At 45.0% G+C, this 19915-nt stretch overlaps 1 protein-coding gene across 4 annotated transcripts in view; it reads right to left on the bottom strand.

Moving 5' to 3' along the window:
* Nucleotides 1–484: 484 nt before the first annotated feature.
* Nucleotides 485–19915, bottom strand: part of KCNAB3 (potassium voltage-gated channel subfamily A regulatory beta subunit 3) — a 185285-nt gene continuing 165854 nt past the window's right edge. For all 4 annotated transcript variants that reach the window (XM_073622923.1, XM_073622924.1, XM_073622922.1 and 1 more), the window contains 5 exons: nucleotides 14321–14441; nucleotides 10283–10377; nucleotides 8149–8269; nucleotides 7978–8066; nucleotides 485–2881 (listed from right to left, as the gene is read on the bottom strand). In XM_073622923.1, coding sequence (XP_073479024.1) covers nucleotides 2792–2881; nucleotides 7978–8066; nucleotides 8149–8269; nucleotides 10283–10377; nucleotides 14321–14441 — 516 coding nt within the window. In that variant the 3' untranslated portion in view covers nucleotides 485–2791. The remainder of the gene's footprint in view (nucleotides 2882–7977; nucleotides 8067–8148; nucleotides 8270–10282; nucleotides 10378–14320; nucleotides 14442–19915) is intronic.

The following is a 19915-nucleotide window of genomic DNA, read 5'->3' on the forward strand; positions in this document are numbered from 1 at the left end:
TTACTAGGGAATTGACACTCCAGGAAAAGTCAGATCCCTAGCACAGCCCCCACCCTCCTTAGACATCATAGTCTCCGCCTCTTCTGGGAGTGTCCAGCTCTGAGTCTGTTGGGGCTGCTGACATCAGATCCAAGAGGGCGGCACCTAGCAGTAGTCTCAGGGCTTTTGGATGTCTACTCAAAAGGGGATTTTACAGGTAAACACCATGCATAAAATATTAAATGCACATATAGTATAATCTTATAGGGCGACTGTTTTTGGAATGGTCAGGTGACAGGGCCTCTTTAAATATCAGCCTGGCGACAACCCTAAATGCAAAACAGACTAACTGAGAGCAACCAATAGCATTTCAGCTTTCATTACTTTCATGTAGTCAGAATAATGAACATTGATTGTTAAATGGGCTTGCCATGCTTTGCCCTATTGATTAGACCCATTGCTGCAATTAGGCGCAATTATATATTCATACCCATCAATAACACAGTTTAATGGCAATCATTGCAGATTTTAATGCAGCTCCTGATGTTGTAGTTATGAACATGCATTTGGATGATCCATGTCCGATGGTGTGGTTCTTTTAGTTAAAGTTACATGAAGAGACAGGTCCACTTTATGTTCTACCCATAGGGGTGAGGGATGTGTAACCACAGAAAACCGAGCGTGAAGGAAAGATGAGATGGCAGTGACTTTATGCTGTTCCTCCTAAGATGAAAAGGAATTCCCTCCTCCTGCAGGGTGATACAGACAGAAGGGAGCTATGAGTCTGTCCTCCTCCTGCAGGGTGATACAGACAGAAGGGAGCTATGAGTCTGTCCTCCTCCTGCAGGGTGATACAGAAAGAAGAGGGCTATGAGTCTGTCCTCCTCCTGCAGAATGATACAGACAGAAGGGGGCTATGAGTCTGTCCTCCTCCTGCAGGGTGATACAGACAGAAGGGGGCTATGAGTCTGTCCTCCTCCTGCAGGGTGATACAGACAGAAGGGAGCTATGAGTCTGTCCTCCTCCTGCAGGGTGATATAGACAGAAGGGGACTATGAGTCTGTCCTCCTCCTGCAGAATGATACAGACAGAAGGGGGCTATGAGTCTGTCCTCCTCCTGCAGGGTGATACAGACAGAAGGGGGCTATGAGTCTGTCCTCCTCCTGCAGGGTAATACAGACAGAAGGGAGCTATGAGTCTGTCCTCCTCCTGCAGGGTAATACAGACAGAAGAGGGCTATGAGTCTGTCCTCCTCCTGCAGGGTGATACAGACAGAAGGGAGCTATGAGTCTGTCCTCCTCCTGCAGGGTGATACAGACAGAAGAGGGCTATGAGTCTGTCCTCCTCCTGCAGGGTGATACAGACAGAAGGGAGCTATGAGTCTGTCCTCCTCCTGCAGGGTGATACAGACAGAAGGGGGCTATGAGTCTGTCCTCCTCCTGCAGGATGATACAGACAGAAGGGAGCTATGAGTCTGTCCTCCTCCTGCAGGGTAATACAGACAGAAGAGGGCTATGAGTCTGTCCTCCTCCTGCCGGGTGATACATACAGAAGGGGGCTATGAGTCTGTCCTCCTCCTGCAGGATGATACAGACAGAAGGGGACTATGAGTCTGTCCTCCTCCTGCAGGGTGATACAGACAGAAGGGAGCTATGAGTCTGTCCTCCTCCTGCAGGGTGATACAGACAGAAGAGGGCTATGAGTCTGTCCTCCTCCTGCAGGGTGATACAGACAGAAGGGAGCTATGAGTCTGTCCTCCTCCTGCAGGGTAATACAGACAGAAGAGGGCTATGAGTCTGTCCTCCTCCTGCCGGGTGATACATACAGAAGGGGGCTATGAGTCTGTCCTCCTCCTGCAGGGTGATACAGACAGAAGGGGGCTATGAGTCTGTCCTTCTCCTGCCGGGTGATACATACAGAAGGGGGCTATGAGTCTGTCCTCCTCCTGCAGGGTAATACAGACAGAAGGGAGCTATGAGTCTGTCCTCCTCCTGCAGGATGATACAGACAGAAGGGAGCTATGAGTCTGTCCTCCTCCTGCAGGGTGATACAGACAGAAGAGCTATGAGTCTGTCCTCCTCCTGCAGGGTGATACAGACAGAAGGGGGCTATGAGTCTGTCCTCCTCCTGCAGGGTGATACAGACAGAAGGGATCTATGAGTCTGTCCTCCTCCTGCAGGGTGATACAGACAGAAGGGAGCTATGAGTCTGTCCTCCTCCTGCAGGGTGATACAGACAGAAGAGGGCTATGAGTCTGTCCTCCTCCTGCAGGGTGATACAGACAGAAGGGAGCTATGACAAAATTTAGTCCCCTTTTAAAGGCTGTGAAAGGTGAATGGAGACAGGAACTCAGGCTCACAGATCTTACCACCAGAGTCCCATTAAGTTTTAAGCTTGAGGGTAATTCAGCCCAGTTGTGTCCACCCAGAATTGAAATGTCACAGAGAAGATCTATTGGTTTGGCTCTCTGTACTGGAGATGCCATAAAGCTACAATAAATGAGGACTTTTTGTTAGTCCTGCTCATGCTAAACCTTGACCGATCATATATGTCCTTTTCTTCACTTCGCTAGATACATCTTGAATCCTTTGCCCCTCCCCTTGCAGGGTGACATGAAGTAATGCATGTACTGACCCCAGAGAACTAAGCAGGCAGCTGATTTTCTTCCCCTTATTGCTGGTTAAATGTTCTCCCGCTCTCTCAGCACTGCCAGAGTGGGGGAACCATGCACGAGGTGAGCGTAATTTCATATGTCCTTTGTCCCCATGCCTCGGAGAACACACGGCGGTTCCAGGGTGTGCCGAGGAGCTCCTCACGCACGAGAGTCTTTCTTTATGTTGGGCTTGTTGCCGAGAATCTGGTCAATCTCAGCTATGACCGGTGGCGTCAGATGGGCCAGAATCTGAAAGAAATGAAGGATACAAAGGATAGATTTAGTCTCCAGTAATCATGTCAGGAGCTTTGGAATGGTAAACTCGGTCGAGGAAGTCTAGGTAAAGTGGAACTCTGGTCTTGCACCTTGATCTCAGGACCAGTAGAGAGGTCTCTAGTCTTCTGACCAATTGACCTAAGAGGCTTCCCACTTCCCACCTTTCAATCCTGTTTTGGAAACACTAACCCTCACATTAACACACCCTGTAATCCTACCTCTAATTCATTATGTACCGATACACCTTACCTTGCCTGCCAACCTAACACTGTCAATGCCTGCAACCCTCTCTGTTATCCCAACCTTAATATTAACCCTAAAATGAACCCTCCATGTTAACCCTCCCTATAACCCTCATATGGACCCTTCCTGTAACCCTAATATGAACTCTCTCTATATTCCTAAGAAAATCTCTCTGTAACCCTACAAATAACCCTCTGTGTATTTTTAACACTGACCCTCTCTATAACTCTAGCATAATCCCTTTCTGTAATTTTTAACTCTAACCTTCCCCTAAACCATAACACTAACCCTCCCGGTATCCCAGCACTAGCTCTCCCTGTAACCCCACACTAACCCTCCCTGTAACCCCAACACTCCCTGTAACTTCAGCATCAACCCTCTCTGTAACCTTAACACTAATCCTTTCTGTAATTCTAATACCAACCCTCCCTGTAACCCTAACACTAACCCTTTCTGTAATTAGAACACTTCCCTGTAACCTTAACACAAACCCTACCCATAACCCCAACACTAACCCTCCCTGTGACCGTAATATTAACCCTTCCTGTAACTTTAACACTAATCATTTCTTTTATTAGAACACTTCCCTTTAACCTTAACACTAACCTTACCTGTAACCCCAAAACCAATGCCCCCTGTAACCCCAGTGTTAACTCTCCCTGTAAACCTAACACTAACCCTTTCTGTAATCAGAACACTTCCCTTAAACCTTAACACTAACTCCCCCGTAACCCCTACACCAAACCCTCCTGGCACCCCAACATTAACCCTTCCTGTAACCTTAACACTAATCTTTTCTTTTATTAGAACACTTCTCTTAAACCTTAATACTAACTTCCCTGTAACCCCAACACTACTACTCCCTGTAACCCCAATACTAATCCTCCCTGTAATCCCAACATTAACCCTCCCTGTTGCCTTAACACTAACCTTTCCTGTAATTTTACTACCAAAACTTTCTGTAACCTTAAAAATAGAATTTGGAGAGAGGGGACTTTTAAGAAGCCAAAGTGAACAAAACTACAACATGTATAGTGAAAAAGTTTTATTGTACCTATATAGGTTAAAAAGATATAACAATCTTAGTGAGAAAACATTAAGATCCAACAAAATGATTCAAGGATATATTGTATTACTGTACGAAAACATTATTCTCGACGTGTTTCGCTAAAGTATATAGCTTCTTCAGGAGATTCGTAATTGTCTGTGTACAGAGTAATCACTGCAATACATAAAAAATATATACAAGACAAACAAAATAACAGGTCCTACAAAGAACCTAACAATACAAATAATATATATGAAAAAGAAAAAAAAACACAAAACTGTTTCAGATCAGCCATAGCTACTTCTTACCCCAAAAATAATTTCAGGTCAGTATGCTTGTTTTTGGGGTAAGAAGTAGCTATGGCTGATCTGAAACAGTTTTGTGTTTTTATTTCTTTGTTCTTTTTCATATATATTATTTGTATTGTTAGGTTCTATTAGGTGCCTCTCCCAGGGGGGTTTACCGATGCGAGGAGGAGAGGCGAGCGCCGCCAGGGGACCCCAGAAGACGAGGTTCGGGGCCACACTGTGCAAAATGAACTGCACAGTGGAGGTAAGTATGACATATTTGTTTTTTTTTGTTTTTTAAAAAACGAAGATATACAATCACTTTAACAATAGCCCTCCCTGTAACCCCAACACCAACCCTCCCTGTAATCCCAAGATTAACCCTCCTGTAACCCCAACACCAATCTTTCTGTAACCCCAATATTAACCCTCCCTGTAACCCTAACACTAACCCTTTTTGTAATTAGAACACTTCCCTTAAACCTTAACACTTATTCCCCTGTAACCCCAATTCCTCCCTGTAATCCCAACACCAACCCTCCCTGTAACCCCAACATTAACCCTTCCTGTAACTTTAACACTAACCCTCTCTGTAACCCTAAAATTAAATGTCAAAGTAATTAAAAATCTTACCCTCTATGTTACCCTATTACTGACCCTTCCTGCAACATTAAACCCCCCCTTAATCCTCGCAGGGACTTTGCCTGTGACTCTAACACTAACACTCCCTGTACCACTAACACCAACCTCCTTGTAACACTAACACTAAGTCTTCCCATAAGAATTAGGATAAGAAGATACAGGCAGCTAATTATATATAGAAAAGTTAAAACATTAAAAAATAAGCATAAATATATATATACCCGTATATACTCGAGTATAAGTCGTTCCGAGTATAAGTCGAGGCCCTAATTTACCACAAAAAAATGGGAAAAACGTAGTGACCCGAGTATAAGACGAGGGTGAGAAATGCATAGCTACTGTAAGTGGAAAAGAGGGTCAACAATGCCCATTTGCAGCCTCACTGTGCCCATTTGCAGCCTCACTGTGCCCATTTGCATGCCTCACTGTGCCCATTTGCAGCCATAGGTCCCCCGAACTTCAAACTCGGTAGTTAAGGGTTCCTAGATGCCCCCTAGCTGCAGCCAAAATTTGGGGTCACTGAACCCAAAGGATCCCGAAATGACATTGCTGCAGATGGACACAGTTGATCGACTATGGGACCCGTATCCCGGGGCCACTTAGTGCTAGGAACCCCAAATTTGGTGCGCAAACTCAGTGGAAGGAGCACCATAAAATATCCAAAGCTGGGGTTTCTAGCACCAAGTGTCCCCGAGATAAGGGGCCCCAAATATCGGTTCAGAAAATGTCAAGCACTTTTCTGCAGCAGAGAATGACATTTTCCAAACCGGGTTTGGGGCCCCGTATCTCGGGGCCACTTCGTCCTAGGAACCCCAGCTTTGGATATGTTATGGTACAAATTTGGGGTTCCTAACACCTAGTGGCCCTGAGATACGTGGCCCCAAAGTCGGTTCGGAAAATGAAATTTTTTGCTGCAGAAAAGTGCTTGACTCGAGTATAAGTCGAGGGGGGCACTTTCAGCACAAAAAAAATGTGCTGAAAAACTCGACTTATACTCGAGTATATATGGTAATTCTGCACTTAGGTGTAAATGTGGCTGCTACCTCCCCTGGAAACTTCACTAGGTGAAGTAGAGTGCGATATAAATATAAAGAGGTAGGAGGCGCTGCCAAGAGACTAAGTAATAAATTAGCCAAAGCAAACTTGAAAAAGTGCTAAAGTGCATGTGCAAGTGCAAATTGTTACCAAAACTGCAAATAATCCTATTGTGCCAAAATCTTTTTATTGATATATTTAAAAATAAGCAGTCTCTTGGTGGAAATCCTGAGCCCAGACTATGCACAATAAAGTATTTACATCATTTGAACAAGCAAGATTAAGCACCTCAAAACAAATTCTCATTTACCTCTGTAGCTGTAGGCATTGTGGAATAATTCATCTTTAAAGTTCACAACAAGTACTGAAATCCCAATCATTTTCCATACAGAGCAAACTCTTGGCTGCCCTCCAATGTAAAGACACAGCAGATGCTATAAGCTGTTCCCCAAACCACTTAAACATGACTTTAGACTTAGAGTCTCTGTTGTGATCTTTGAGAATGAATTACTTTATAGTATAAGCACCTAGAGAGGTGAGTGAGGGTTTATTTAAAGCTCCCTTAGGGTACTTTCACACTGGCTCTTTACCGTCGTTTTAGCTGTGCTTTACCGTCCTTTTAGCGGCGCTTTTGGGCCTCTAGCGGGGCCCTTTTAACCCCCGCTAGCGGCCGAAGAAGGGGTTAATAGCGCCTGTGTTGCAGGGTTTCCGAAGCACTTTTCAGGCGCTTCAAAAGCACTGCCCATTCATTCCTCACCGCCCCAAAGATGTTGCTTGTGGGACTTTTTTCCCGTCCCGCAAGTGCGCCGCCCCAGTGTGAAAGCGCTCGGGGGCGATCAAGGGTTTAAATGTGTCCCCTCGTGTGTGTTTCTAACTGTGGGGGGGGTGGGACTGACTAAAGGACGAGGCAGATCGTTGTTCCTAATTACTAGGAACAGACGATTCTGGCTCTCGTGCCCGTGATCGCGGGTCCGCCGCTGTGCAACGGGCTCTTAAAGGAGTCGACGTACAGTTACGGAAATTCGTGGGGAACATTCTGACCTGCCGTCGTACAATGACGGGAAGTGGTTAAAGTAACGCGGTGCCATTTTGCAAAAAATGCCCTGGTTATAAAGAGGGTAAATCTTCTGGAGGTCAAGTGGTTAAAATTCCTGCAATGTACATTAATCATACAGAGAGAATTTTTTTTTCTCCAACAAAAGTAGAGGTACACAAATGCAGGGCTTTTTGTCTCAGAGAATAAGTGCAGGAACTCCCCCTTTCCAAGTCAGCCCTTTTCGAGCACCGTTCCTTGGTTCCACCCCCTACCCACCTTCGAGCACCGTTACTTGGTTCCACCCCCTACCCACCTCCGAACACCATTGCTTGGTTTCACCCTCTACCCACCTCCAAGAATCCCAGAATCCAGAACCATGTACAATTTTGTGGTGCTAAGTAATATGTATGGAATTTGGTAATGATAACAAGAAAAGCAGAAAATAGATCCCCTGCAATAGTTGACCCCCCCAGCAATATAAGACCCACCCCCAACAACAGTAGGCCCCTCACCAGCAAAACAGACCTCCGCAGCAACAATAGACCCCCCCTGCAAAAATAGATCCCCTCCAGCTAGAATGGATTCCCCAGCAGCCGGCAACAGTAGACCCTGCAGAGCCCCCAGCACCCCTTGCCATTACAGTCAGTACTGGAGGTGCTGGAACTGCGTTTCCCCCACGTTCTCGCTGAAAAAAAGGCCGTGCACAAATGTTTCGCCTTAATCAATGGCCTCATGGCAGAAATGTAAGAATTGCAATTGTCCATGGGGGTGTGCTTACCTGAATGGATCCCAGATTCTCCATCAACTGGTCACTATTGGAGACGCCCAGCAGCACAGAACTGACTCCTTCGCTGCGCAGGCACCATGCTGGTAAAACAGAGAGCCCAGTCATGACATGTAACAGACAGCACAAGGAGTAGAAGGTGAATCCAGAGGACCCTCTCCTTACCTATAGCCAGCTGGGTGACTGTACAGTTCAGACGCTCGGCGATGGGATGGAGTTCTTTTACCTTGGAGTGCTGCTTCTTGCCTTCTTCACTCCCAGCTTTTTCCTTCAGCCAGTGATACCCCTAAACAACAAAAAGACATCAATGCCCCGGATGGTACAATAGATGAAAGGAGCCGGCACTACTGCAATCAAACAGCTCCTGGGTCATCCACAACCTAGGCAGGAGCCAAGGGACCAGTACATATCCAGGAAGTGTGTTAGGACTATAGAACACCTCCCCCAGTGTTCTTCCCCATGGTGATAGGTGTTCTGTCAGACATGTGCAATTCGTTTGGTTCCGAATTAGTTTTTTAACGAATTTCAACAAATTCGTTCATTCATAAATATCCGAATTAACGAAACCCGTTTAACGAATTTTTCTGTATATTCGTAAATTTGAATATTCATAAATTCGTAATTTGGAATATTCGAAAATTCATAAATTTGGAAATTCGAAAACTCAAAATTTGAAAATCTGGAAAAATTTGAACATCCTGAACATTGGAAATTCGAAATCCGTAAATTCAAAATTCGAAAATCTGGAAATTAGAAAATTCTGAAAATCGGAAATTCAAAATCCAAAAATTCGAAATCCAAAAATCCAGAAATTCGAAAATCCCAAAATAAGGATGAAAATTCTAAAGAACGAAAATCCAAAAATAAGAACGAAAGTCTGAAAATTCAAAAACCCGAAATGAAAAAATCTGAAATAATAACCAGCTAATAATAACTTAACTATTACTAACTATTAAATTATAGGGTATTGGAATTTCCTTTCAAATTTGGCTGTTAGTGTACGAATTTATCCGAAGTTCCGAATTATCCGCATAACGAATTCCATCTAAACGAATGGAACGTAACGAATTTTAAAAAAATGTTATGGTTATTATTAGTTCGTTAGCTATTATTTAGAATTTTCGTTCTTTCAAATTTTTGGATTTTCTTTCTTATTTTTGGACTTTTGGATTTCCGAATTTTCGAATTTCCTGATTTTCGAATTTCTGAATTTCCAGATTTTCGAATTTCCGAATTTACTAAATTTACGAATTTCCATCATAACGAATGCCCTGGAAAAAAAAAAAACAGAAATTTGCTGAAATTTTCGGCAGTGAACATGTCTATGTTCTGTAGTCCACAGAAAAAGCCGGGAGCAATGCTAACTGACAGGAGCTTCTTTATCAGGTCTCGCAGGATCCACAGTTATCTTTTGTACTTTTAAAGTGTCACTAAACCCACATCATAAAAAAACTATCAATAAATGGTGAATTACAAGCTTTTCATACTCACTCAGTCACTATGAGATTCATCTTCTGTATTTTGCAAAAAACCCCGTTGATCCTGCTGCTCTCTGTCTCCCCCTTCTGTCCATGTCCCCAATTCAGCTAGAGGTTTTGCAGAGTCATGTTGGCAGCTCTGCACATGCTCAGTTTCCAGTGAGGCTGAGCATTTCCTCCCTATCACATCTGAGCAGCCCATGTGACTATAGAGTCACACATGTGGGTGTAAATGACAGTCCACTCCCTCCCTCCTCCTCAATGCCCACTAACCAGCTAAACACAATAGGGGCGGGATATTACATGTAGATTAACCACTTAAAGACCGCCCACCACATATATACTGCGGCAGGGCGTCTCTATTGCGCCAAACAACGTACCTGTACATCGTTACATGCAATAGATAGTGTGGGCGCTCGCTGCACGAAGGAGAAGCCAATGGGCGTGCCCGGCGGACATCAGATCACCCACGATCGCCTCACAGAGAGTCAGAACGGGGATCTGCCTATGGAAACAAGACAGATCCCCGTTCTGACAGAGGATAACATGGATATCTGCTGTTCCTAGTGATTAGTGCACATGTCTGTATATAGTTTTTTGGTGTCAGGAAAACTTATCAGAAGTGATTGATGCTGATAGCAGAGGAACGAGGCAGCAGACAGAAATGACACTTAGTGCTCTGGATGGAGACAAGTACACACTATAGAGGGATATGCTTTGTTCAGATTTCATGTCTGAAGTTTACAACAACTTTAATTGTCCCTCCTGTGGCCAGTCTGCTTATATAGAAGATGTGATCATCCATGTTTATACAAAGTTACCTTGAATGAAGCTCTGGATTTTTCGGGGATGCTGTCGACATATTTTCCGGTGATCAGACCGCAGGCCAGCGGAGACCACGTCATGGAGCCCACGCCTGGGAGAGAAGATTACAATATGAGATCTCATCTCTTCTCTATCACATACAGTATGTTATCTACTTTCCTAATCCATTCCTCCTGTGGCGGCCCGTCCATTAGGGGCGCACGGGCGCCGCACCGCCCCCCCCATACATGCGTTCGGCCTCCTGATCTACATACAGGACTCCGGTCCATGGATTCCAATGGGGGGGGTGTTTTTTTTTTAACCACTTTAATACAGGGCACTTATACACCTTCCTGCCCAGACCAATTTTCAGCTTTCAGCACTCTCACACTTTGAATGACAATTGCACGGTCATGCCACACTGTACACAAACTACATTTTTATCATTTTGTTCCCACAAATGGAGTTTTCTTTTGGTGGTATTTGATCACCTCTGGGATTTTTATTTTCTGCTAAACAAATAAAAAAAGTTTGAAAAAAACATTTTTTTTTGTTTCTGTTACAAAACTTTGTAAAAGTAAGTTTTCTCCTTCACTGACGGGCACTGATGGGGCTGCACTAATGGGCAATGATAAGGCGGCACTGATGGGCACCAATGAGGTGGCACTAATGATGGGCTATAATATGCGGCACTGATGGGGCACTGATAGGTGGCACTGAAAGGCGGAACTGATGGGCACTGATAGGCAGCACTGATGGGCACTGATAGGTGGCACTGATATGCAGCACTGATGGGCACACATAGGTGGCACTGATGGGCACTGAAAGGCGGAACTGATGTGCACTGAAAGGCGGCACTGATAGGCACTGAAAGGTGGCACAGATGGGCACTGAAAGCCGGCATGGATGGTCATGGATGGGCACTGATAGGTGGCATGGATGTACACTAATGGATGGTACTGATGGGCATCACTGATTGGCAAGCATTATTGTTTGGCACTGATTGGCATCCATTGCTGGCATTGATTGGCATCCCTGGTGGCCATAGGTGGCATGCCTGGTGGTGACTAGTGGTGGGCATCCCTGATGATCCTGGTGGCGTCCCTGGTGGTTCAGTGTGGACTGATAAACGGCTTTTCCCATGTACACCGTGATCAGCTGTGATTGGACACGGCTGATCACATGGTAAAGAGCCTCCGTCAGAGACTCTTTATCTAGATCGGAGTTGCGGTGTGTCAGACAATGATCGCCAGGGGCGGCTTGTTATCCTGAAAGATGTCATATGACGTCCGGTCAGGATAACACAACCACTTTGCCGACGTAATTTTGCTATATGGAGGACGGCAAGTGATTAAGCACGTGATTAGAGCCAAAGGATTTAATAGGCTTAAAAAAAGGGTGGGCTTGGGGCGCAATGAATATTCGCTATTCTCTTTTTTGTTTACAAACGGTTTTTATAATAGAAAATGGTCTCGGTACAAGTTGTTTACATAATGGTATACATGAATCTGGTAAAACTGGTACAAAAGTACATATGTATATCAATGATAACAAAATAGTATATTAATAGGAATGTTCGTCAAGTCCAGAATTGATTTGTTTCAATAGGTTGAGTGTTCTGTTGTTATCCAAAGCGTTAAATAACATATATGTAACGGTAATGAAAAACATTATTCTAAAAAAGATAACTTCCATGGTGTCCATTTTTTATATATGAATATTCGCTATTCTCACACGAATCCTCCTCCCGGCCAATCAGGAAGCGGTCACGCGCTTGGCTGAAAGGACAGGCAATCCTTTTGGATGCCTAGCGCCCAGGAGGAGGAGAGAGGAGACGTGTTGGAGGATAGGACACCCGCCCACCAACCGCCACCTAGATGGGGTAAGTGCAGGGCCGCCCAGCAGACAGCGCGCAAGCTAGCGAGCGGAGAGGGTGGAATGTGCCACCAGCTGCCTGGGGACATGTGGGGGGCTTGTTTACCGCCCCCCCCCCAAAAAAAAATACCAGCTGCCACTGCTTTCCGCTATACTTGAAACTTGTTGTGTTTTCCAATATTTTGAGATCAACCCTCTAGCTACATTCAACGGATAAGGCATTAAGCCGTAATTGGCTGTCATGGCGGTCACATGATTGGAAAGCTCCCAAACACAAGCAGCGATTGGGAGGTTTTCCGTAGGCCGCTGGTAACTGCGCTGGGAGCGCGCATGGCGCGCGCTCCTGGCACAGCTGTTTTTGCAATATCGCGCACAAACATGCCGCTCGGCGCCAAGGCTCACCCTCCGAGAGGTTCATCTTTTTCATCTCTGACACTCATTTTCCAACCGCCCCAGATCTTCCTCCCACTTACCTAAATATGGTGATATTCTACATCCCGCCCCTCTTATTAGTATACCAGAAATGCGAGAGACCAAGTGTTGCGCACTTTTCGGGGAAAAAAATTGCTTTTCTATTGACAATACACATGTGCACGACGGAAAAATTCCTTTTGTTTCGTTTTGGATTTGTTAAGTTAATAATTTTGCTTCTTCATATTCGTTATTTTAAAATGATTCGTTTTTGGAATTTGTTTCATATATTCAGATTTGTTTAGTATATTGGGATGCGCTTAGTACAGTGATGATGAACCTTGGCACCTCAGATGTTTTGGAACTACATTTCCCATGATGCTCAACTACACTGCAGAGCTCATGATCATCATGGGAAATGTAGTTCCAAAACATCTGGGGTGCCAAGGTTCACCATCACTGGTCTAGTATATTCGTTATTCTCCAAACTATTCAATTTTTGGATAGTTAATTGGTTTCAAAACGCTCATTAACCGCGTTACTCGTTAACCAAGGTTCCACTGTACACTTATTGGGATTTTTCTTACCAAAGACATATAGCAGATTACATTTTGGCCAAAATGTATTAAGAAAATAGATTTTATTGTATATGTTTTATAACAGAAAGTAGAAAATAACGAGTTGTTTTTTTCAAAATTCTATCTTTTTTTTTTCCAGTCGTCTGGAGTATAGAAGAGGCAGGTCCAGGGCCGGTGCTACCACTAGGCAAACTAGGCAGCCGCCTAAGGCGCACTGCTGCCTAGGGTGCCCGGCCTTTGGTGTTCCTATTCTCTTCTCTTTGCAGCAAGCAGCCAAGTCTCAGCATCAGCAGACTGCCGCCGCTCTGTTCACACATAGTGTCAGAGGCGCAACAGCAGTGTCTGTGTCCCGACTCTCGAATGAATGAAAGCAAGTAAACATTTATTGATGGGCACTGGTGAGGCTGCATTTGATGAGCGCTGGTGAGGCTGCATTTGATGGGTGCTGGTGAGGCTGCATTGATGGGCGCTGGTGGGGCTGCATTTGATGGGCGCTGGTGAGACTGCATTGATGGGCGCTGGTGAGGCTGCATTTGATGGGCGCTGGTGAGACTGCATTGATGGGCGCTGGTGAGGCTGCATTTGATGGGCGCTGGTGAGGCTGCATTGATGGGCGTTGGTGGGGCTGCATTGATGGGCGTTGGTGGGGCTGCATTGATGGGCGCTGGTGAGGCTGCATTTGATGGGCACTGGTGAGGCTGCATTTGATGGGCGCTGGTGAGGCTGCATTGATGGGCGCTGGTGAGGCTGCATTTGATGGGCACTGGTGAGGCTGCATTTGATGGGCACTGGTGAGGCTGCATTTGATGGGCGCTGGTGAGGCTGCATTGATGGGCGCTGGTGAGGCTGCATTTGATGGGCACTGGTGAGGCTGCATTTGATGGGCACTGGTGAGGCTGCATTTGATGGGCGCTGGTGAGGCTGCATTGATGGGCACTGGTGAGGCTGCATTGATGGGCACCGGTGAGGCTGCATTAATGGGCGCTGGTGAGGCTGCATTTGATGGGCGCTGGTGGGCTACATTTTAGGGAGCACTTCATGAAAAAGGTGGGGTATACATGGGCAGGGCAAAGGAGGTGGAGTCAGGGGTAGAGCCGGGGGGGGGGGGCGGCAAAATTAGGTCTCACCTAGGGTGTCAAAAAACCTTGCACCAGCCCGGGGCAGGTCTCTGTAGTAAACAGAAGTACTCACCTATCTTATGGTACAGCTCCGGCATTTGAGTCTCTATCTTTTCCCGCTGAAATAGGTGATATTCGGCTTGTTCGCACACCGGAGGTATTAGATTGAACTGACGGGCCACAGAATACGCTTCCTGCCACATGAGAGACAGCAGAAAATCATCAGAAACATACAGTTCTATTGTTTTCTTATTAAATTCAACATTCAGCAATTTACAGCGCTTCTCTGAGATTGGCAGTGGGCGGGGCTTAGAACCAATGAAAGGCTACGATGAGTTAGATCAACCAAGGAAACCAAGCTGTGACCTTTGATCTGCAGATGACATTATATTTTCCTTTCAACCCTTAGGAAATCTTAATTGGTCTCAATTAACTCCTTTTTTCCCCTTTTCCCTTTAGATATTATTTTTCTGCTTTTTTTTTTTTAAAAAGCGGAACTTTACCCAAATAGAGTGAAGTTGCACTTTTTATTTATTTTTTGCTCTCTATCCAGAGCAAGTGTCATTTCTGTCCGCTGCCTCCTTCCTCGGATATCTGCATAGGTCACTTCTGACTAGTTTTCCTGACACCAAGAGAAAAAAAAGGTGACAGGGAAGGGCACAGCCTGTGATTGACAGTCTCAGCTCTGTTCCTGTGTGTTGTGTAAAGGAGGGCGGGTCCCTTCCCTCCAATCAGCTCTCAGAGCTCTCCCCACTGATGTAACTTCAGCTCTCTTCACCCCCTGCTTTTTAGAGCTGAGAAATCCTGTGCAAATTCTGCACTTTGAATGGATGCAGGGGAAAGACAGCTGGAGATAGACAGGTACAACTTATGTGGAAGCATAGGTGTGCACAGCCTATTACATTAGGGTGTGCACCTCAAAGCTCAAACATATATGTGTGTGTGCATGTGTATTCTATACTGATGGTGTCAATAGAGCAATGGACGGTGTCAGTAGAGCAGAGGAAGGTGTCAGTAGTAGAGCAATGGACGGTGTAAGTAGAGCAGTGGACGGTGTCAATAGAGCAATGGACAGTGTCAGTAGAGCAGAGGAAGGTGTCAGTAGAGGAAGGTGTCAGTAGAGCAATGGACGGTGTCAGTAGAGCAGAGGAAGGTGTCAGTAGAGGAAGGTGTCAGTAGAGCAATGGACGGTGTCAGTAGAGCAATGGACGGTGTCAGTAGAGCAGAGGAAGGTGTCAGTAGAGCAGAGGAAGGTGTCAGTAGAGCAGAGAAAGGTGTCAGTAGAGCAATGGACGGTGTAAGTAGAGCAGTGGACGGTGTCAATAGAGCAATGGATGGTGTCAGTAGAGTAATGGATGGTGTCAGTAGATTAATGGATGCTGTCAACAGAGCAATGGGCGGTGTCAGTAGAGCAATGGACGGTGTCGGTAGAACAAGGGGCGGTGTCAATAGAGCAATGGGCGGTGTCAGTAGAGCAATGGATGGTGTCAGTAGAGCAATGGGCAGTGTCAGTGGAGCAATGGGCGGTGTCAGTAGAGCAATGAATGGTGTCAGTAGAGCAATGGACGGTGTCAATAGAGTAATGGATGGTGTCAGTAGAGCAATGGATGGTGTCAGTAGAGCAATGGATGGTGTCAGTAGAGCAATGGACGGTGTCAATAGAGTAATGGATGGTGTCAGTAGAGCAATGGATGGTGTCAGTAGAGCAATGGACGGTGTCAATAGAGTAATGGATGGTGTCAGTAGAGCAATGGTGGTGTCAGTAGAGCAATGGGCAGTGTCAATAGAGCAATGGACGGTGTCAGTAGAGGAATGGATGGTGTCAGTAGAGCAATGGATGGTGTTAGTAGAGCAGAGGACGGTGTCAGTAGAGCAATGAAAGGTGTCAATAGAGCAATGGGCGGTGTCAGTAGAGGAATGGATGGTGTCAGTAGAGCAATGGGCGGTGTCAGTAGAGCAGAGGACGGTGTCAGAAGAGCAATGGACGGTGTCAATAGAGCAATGGACGGTGTCAGTAGCGAAGAGATTGCTGTCAGTAGTTTATATTTTTATTATTTTTTACAATTTTTTTAGGATCCCTGTTAGGTGGCTTTGGTTAAATATCAGGGGTTTAAACAGGAACAGGGGGAATCTGCACCCCACAGGGTTATTAGGGTGTGCCCAGGCACACCTGGCAAACCCTGTGCGCACGCTTATGTGTAGAAGGATTTGTTTCATCTCTGTGAATCACCTGGGACCAGGACATATACCACTGAGTTTATGTAAGGGTTTACAACCACTTTAAAATGTTACTAAACCCAGGCCCCTGCATTCACTATATCTGATCTCCCACAGTACAAGGAACATGGAAATTATTTTAGTAAATATAAACTGCTAAATACCTTTTCTCATCAGCAGTATATAACAGTCTTGTGACTTCTATCAGTGTCTGGTTAAAGCTTATAGGAGGAGTTTTCTTACTGCACTGGCTGTCCTATCAGGATTCAGGACCCCTGACCCTCTGTCTGGACAGTGCTGATTGGCCCAGTGCTGATCACATGCACTCTTCCAAGAAAAAAAAACTCTCTAGCAATACACACCAAACTGAGCATGTGCAGCCTGACTCCAGTAACTCTGTCTTATCCGGACATATTGTGGACACAATGCAAGAAGGGGAGGATCAGAGGAGACAGGATCAAACAGCCTTTTTACACAATGCAGAGAATTAACCCCTTGGGTTCCACAGTGAGTATAACAAGCATGCTTTACTGCATATACAGACTGATTTTACTGTTGTGGGTCTAATAACACTTTAAGGGGCTTTTGCATCTTTTCAATCAGAGGCTGTCAGCATTCTGGAGTGAGACAAATCAGGAGTTGTACATAGGGAGGAAGTTGTCCTTAGTTGTGTTGCTATCAATTTGGGCAGTCTTATGACTTCTATCAGGTTAAAGCTTGTAGGAAGAGTTTTCACTCTACTCTGACTGTCCTAGGAGGCTGCAGGACCCCTGACCCTCTGTCTTGACAGTGCTGATTGGCCCTGTGCTGATCACATGCACTGCCCCCCCCCCCCCCAAAAAAAAAAAAAACAACTCTTTAGCAATACATACCAAACTGAGCATGTGCAGAGTGCCTTCAAGACACTGTACTATCAGGAGATGGATTGGGAATGGTAAAAGAAGGGGGGGGGATCTCTGCATACAGATTTTTCTGTTGTGGGTTTTAGTAACACTTTAAGTGGTTAAATGTTATTTTGTAAAACATAGATATATAAAATAATAGCAAAAAAACAACAACAAAAAAACATCAGCCTAAAAATATAAAATTAAAATGATCCAAAACCGTTACAGTTCCTCTTTAAGACCACCTATGAAAGGAGGCAGAGAAAGCTCCGGTCCTGGAGACCGTATATACACACGTACACCGGGGGGCGCTCCGGGAGCAAAGAGATCACCGATCCTCTTCAAAGAGCCACATGAAAAGGAATGTGTTTGCTGTGAAGATTCTCCGTGATTCTCAGATCTTTGAAGCTGCAACTGTGTTTTCATGTATAAAGTAGTGAGTAGCTGAGGCTTGGAGTGGGGTGACCTCCTTAATGCAGCTTAATACCGCCAACTTAGCTCTTCTTTCCTTAAAGGATAATCATGCTTTCAAAACTAGAGCTCTTCTATCAGAGGATATTAAGCTACCTTACATATAAAACCTCTAACTTGTCTTTTCTTTCCCTTTGCTTTACCAGCTCTTATCGCACACTCTGGAGAGTGTAAACATTGCTTTGCTTGTCTGCAGTCTACACTGTAGGGTATAGGGAGCAACATGTCTGCGGGCCAGAATAGAGGACACAATCTGCATCAAGGATCCCTCTAAATAAGTAATCTGCAACTTTAAAAAAATATTAAATAAAAATATATATACCGTATTTATCGGCATATAACACGCACTTTTTTCCCCTTAAAATCAGGGGGAAATCGTGGGTGCGTGTTATAGGCCTATCCCCGCCAATTTCGTTCTGATCGGAGCGATCGCGGCTTTTGCCGCGATCGCCGCCGACATACACAGCCGTGTGTAAATTCAAATACGGCGCCGAGACTGCAAAACTTAGTCTTGCTAAACTCTGCCTGACATATATATATATATATATATATATATATATATACATATATATATCAGGCAGAGTTTAGCAAGACTTTAGCGGTTTCTGATCTGTCTCTCTGGTGATTACATGAGTGCAATACAGAATATAAATCATTTGTGGCTCTGCAGGCCAGGACAGGGGACACAATCAGCATCAAGGATCCCTCTAGCTGCTTGAAAAAACCCTTTCATGCCTAAGCCTATTTCTGACATTTGTTGCTTACAATTTAAAATCCGTATTATTTTCAAGAAAATTACTAAGAACTCCCAAACATTCTCTCTCTCCCAGTTTTTGTGTATAATGTAAAAGATGACGTTACGCTGAGTAAATAGATACCTAACATGTCATGCTTTGAAATTGCGCTCACTCGTGGAACTAACTATGGTACTTAAAAAGCTCCATAGGGGATGCTTTAAAAAAAAATTAACGGTTATCAGGTTTGAGTTACAGAGGAGGTCATTGTCACGGAACGTCCCTATACTCCGCTCAGGTGCTTCCGTCAGTATACCACTTCCTCCCAGTCTGAATCTAGATATCAGATACTCCAACCGCTCCCAAGCACAAAACAAGACGAGACTTGTTTAGCTGCTGACATGGACTCATTTTTTAGAACCAAAATTACAAGTCTTTATATACAGTTAAAGAGGAGGTTCCCCCCTCCTGCTCATATTACTCTGGCAATACAACTGTAACCTAATTAACCTAATTAACATGAGCTAGTTTACTAAATCATTTACCCAGACTAGGTGACTCAGAGACATGATCTTTGGGGCAGACTTGTGGTCACCGAGCTTCACACAGTAGTATAAACACAACAGCAGGAGCTAATTACAATTAACAATACAAACACTGATCTCCCCCCCTCCTCAGCCTAGTAGGCAACAAACTATAGTAGGAGTAGACTGTTCGACTCCTACCCAGTTCTAGAGGCCAATGTGATCAGCTCTCTCAGCTAACATGTGGAGTTCAGAATCAAACAAATCAAGAATAGTCTTTACATATATCCTGGGAGATATTGTGGATAAATATTACTGTCCCATTTTAAGCAATCCAAGACATACTCTCCCAGTCACCATTTCCAATATGGCATACACAGGGTTCCCAGAGTCTGTGTGTCCTGGGGGACAAGGACCCGAATCCAAAGCAACACCACCTCAAGGGTCCCTAGGCATGCAGCTCACAAAGTGCACCGTTCCCCCAAATGCCAGGGCCAATAATCGGTAGGCAAGAGGCTGGAATTCAGTCCCCTCCAAAAGCCTCTGTCCCGGGTGAGTCTGTCACAGTCATGTACTAGAATTATTGTTCTCGCTCCGACGATCGTGGCAATACCTCACATGTGTGATTTGAACACCGTTTACATTTGCAGGCGCGACTTACGTATGCGTTTTCTTTGCTGCGCCAGCTCACGGGGACGGGGGGGCGCTTTAAAAACGTTTAATTTTTTTATTTTTATTAACATTATCCCTTTAAAAAAAAGAAAATGTAAACATCCCTTGTGACAGTAATAGGTGGTGACAGGTACTCTTTATGGAGGGGTCGGGGGGTCTAAAAGAC

The sequence above is a fragment of the Aquarana catesbeiana genome, linkage group LG03, assembly GCF_042186555.1.
Source record: "Aquarana catesbeiana isolate 2022-GZ linkage group LG03, ASM4218655v1, whole genome shotgun sequence".
Taxonomy (NCBI): Eukaryota; Metazoa; Chordata; class Amphibia; order Anura; family Ranidae; genus Aquarana; species Aquarana catesbeiana.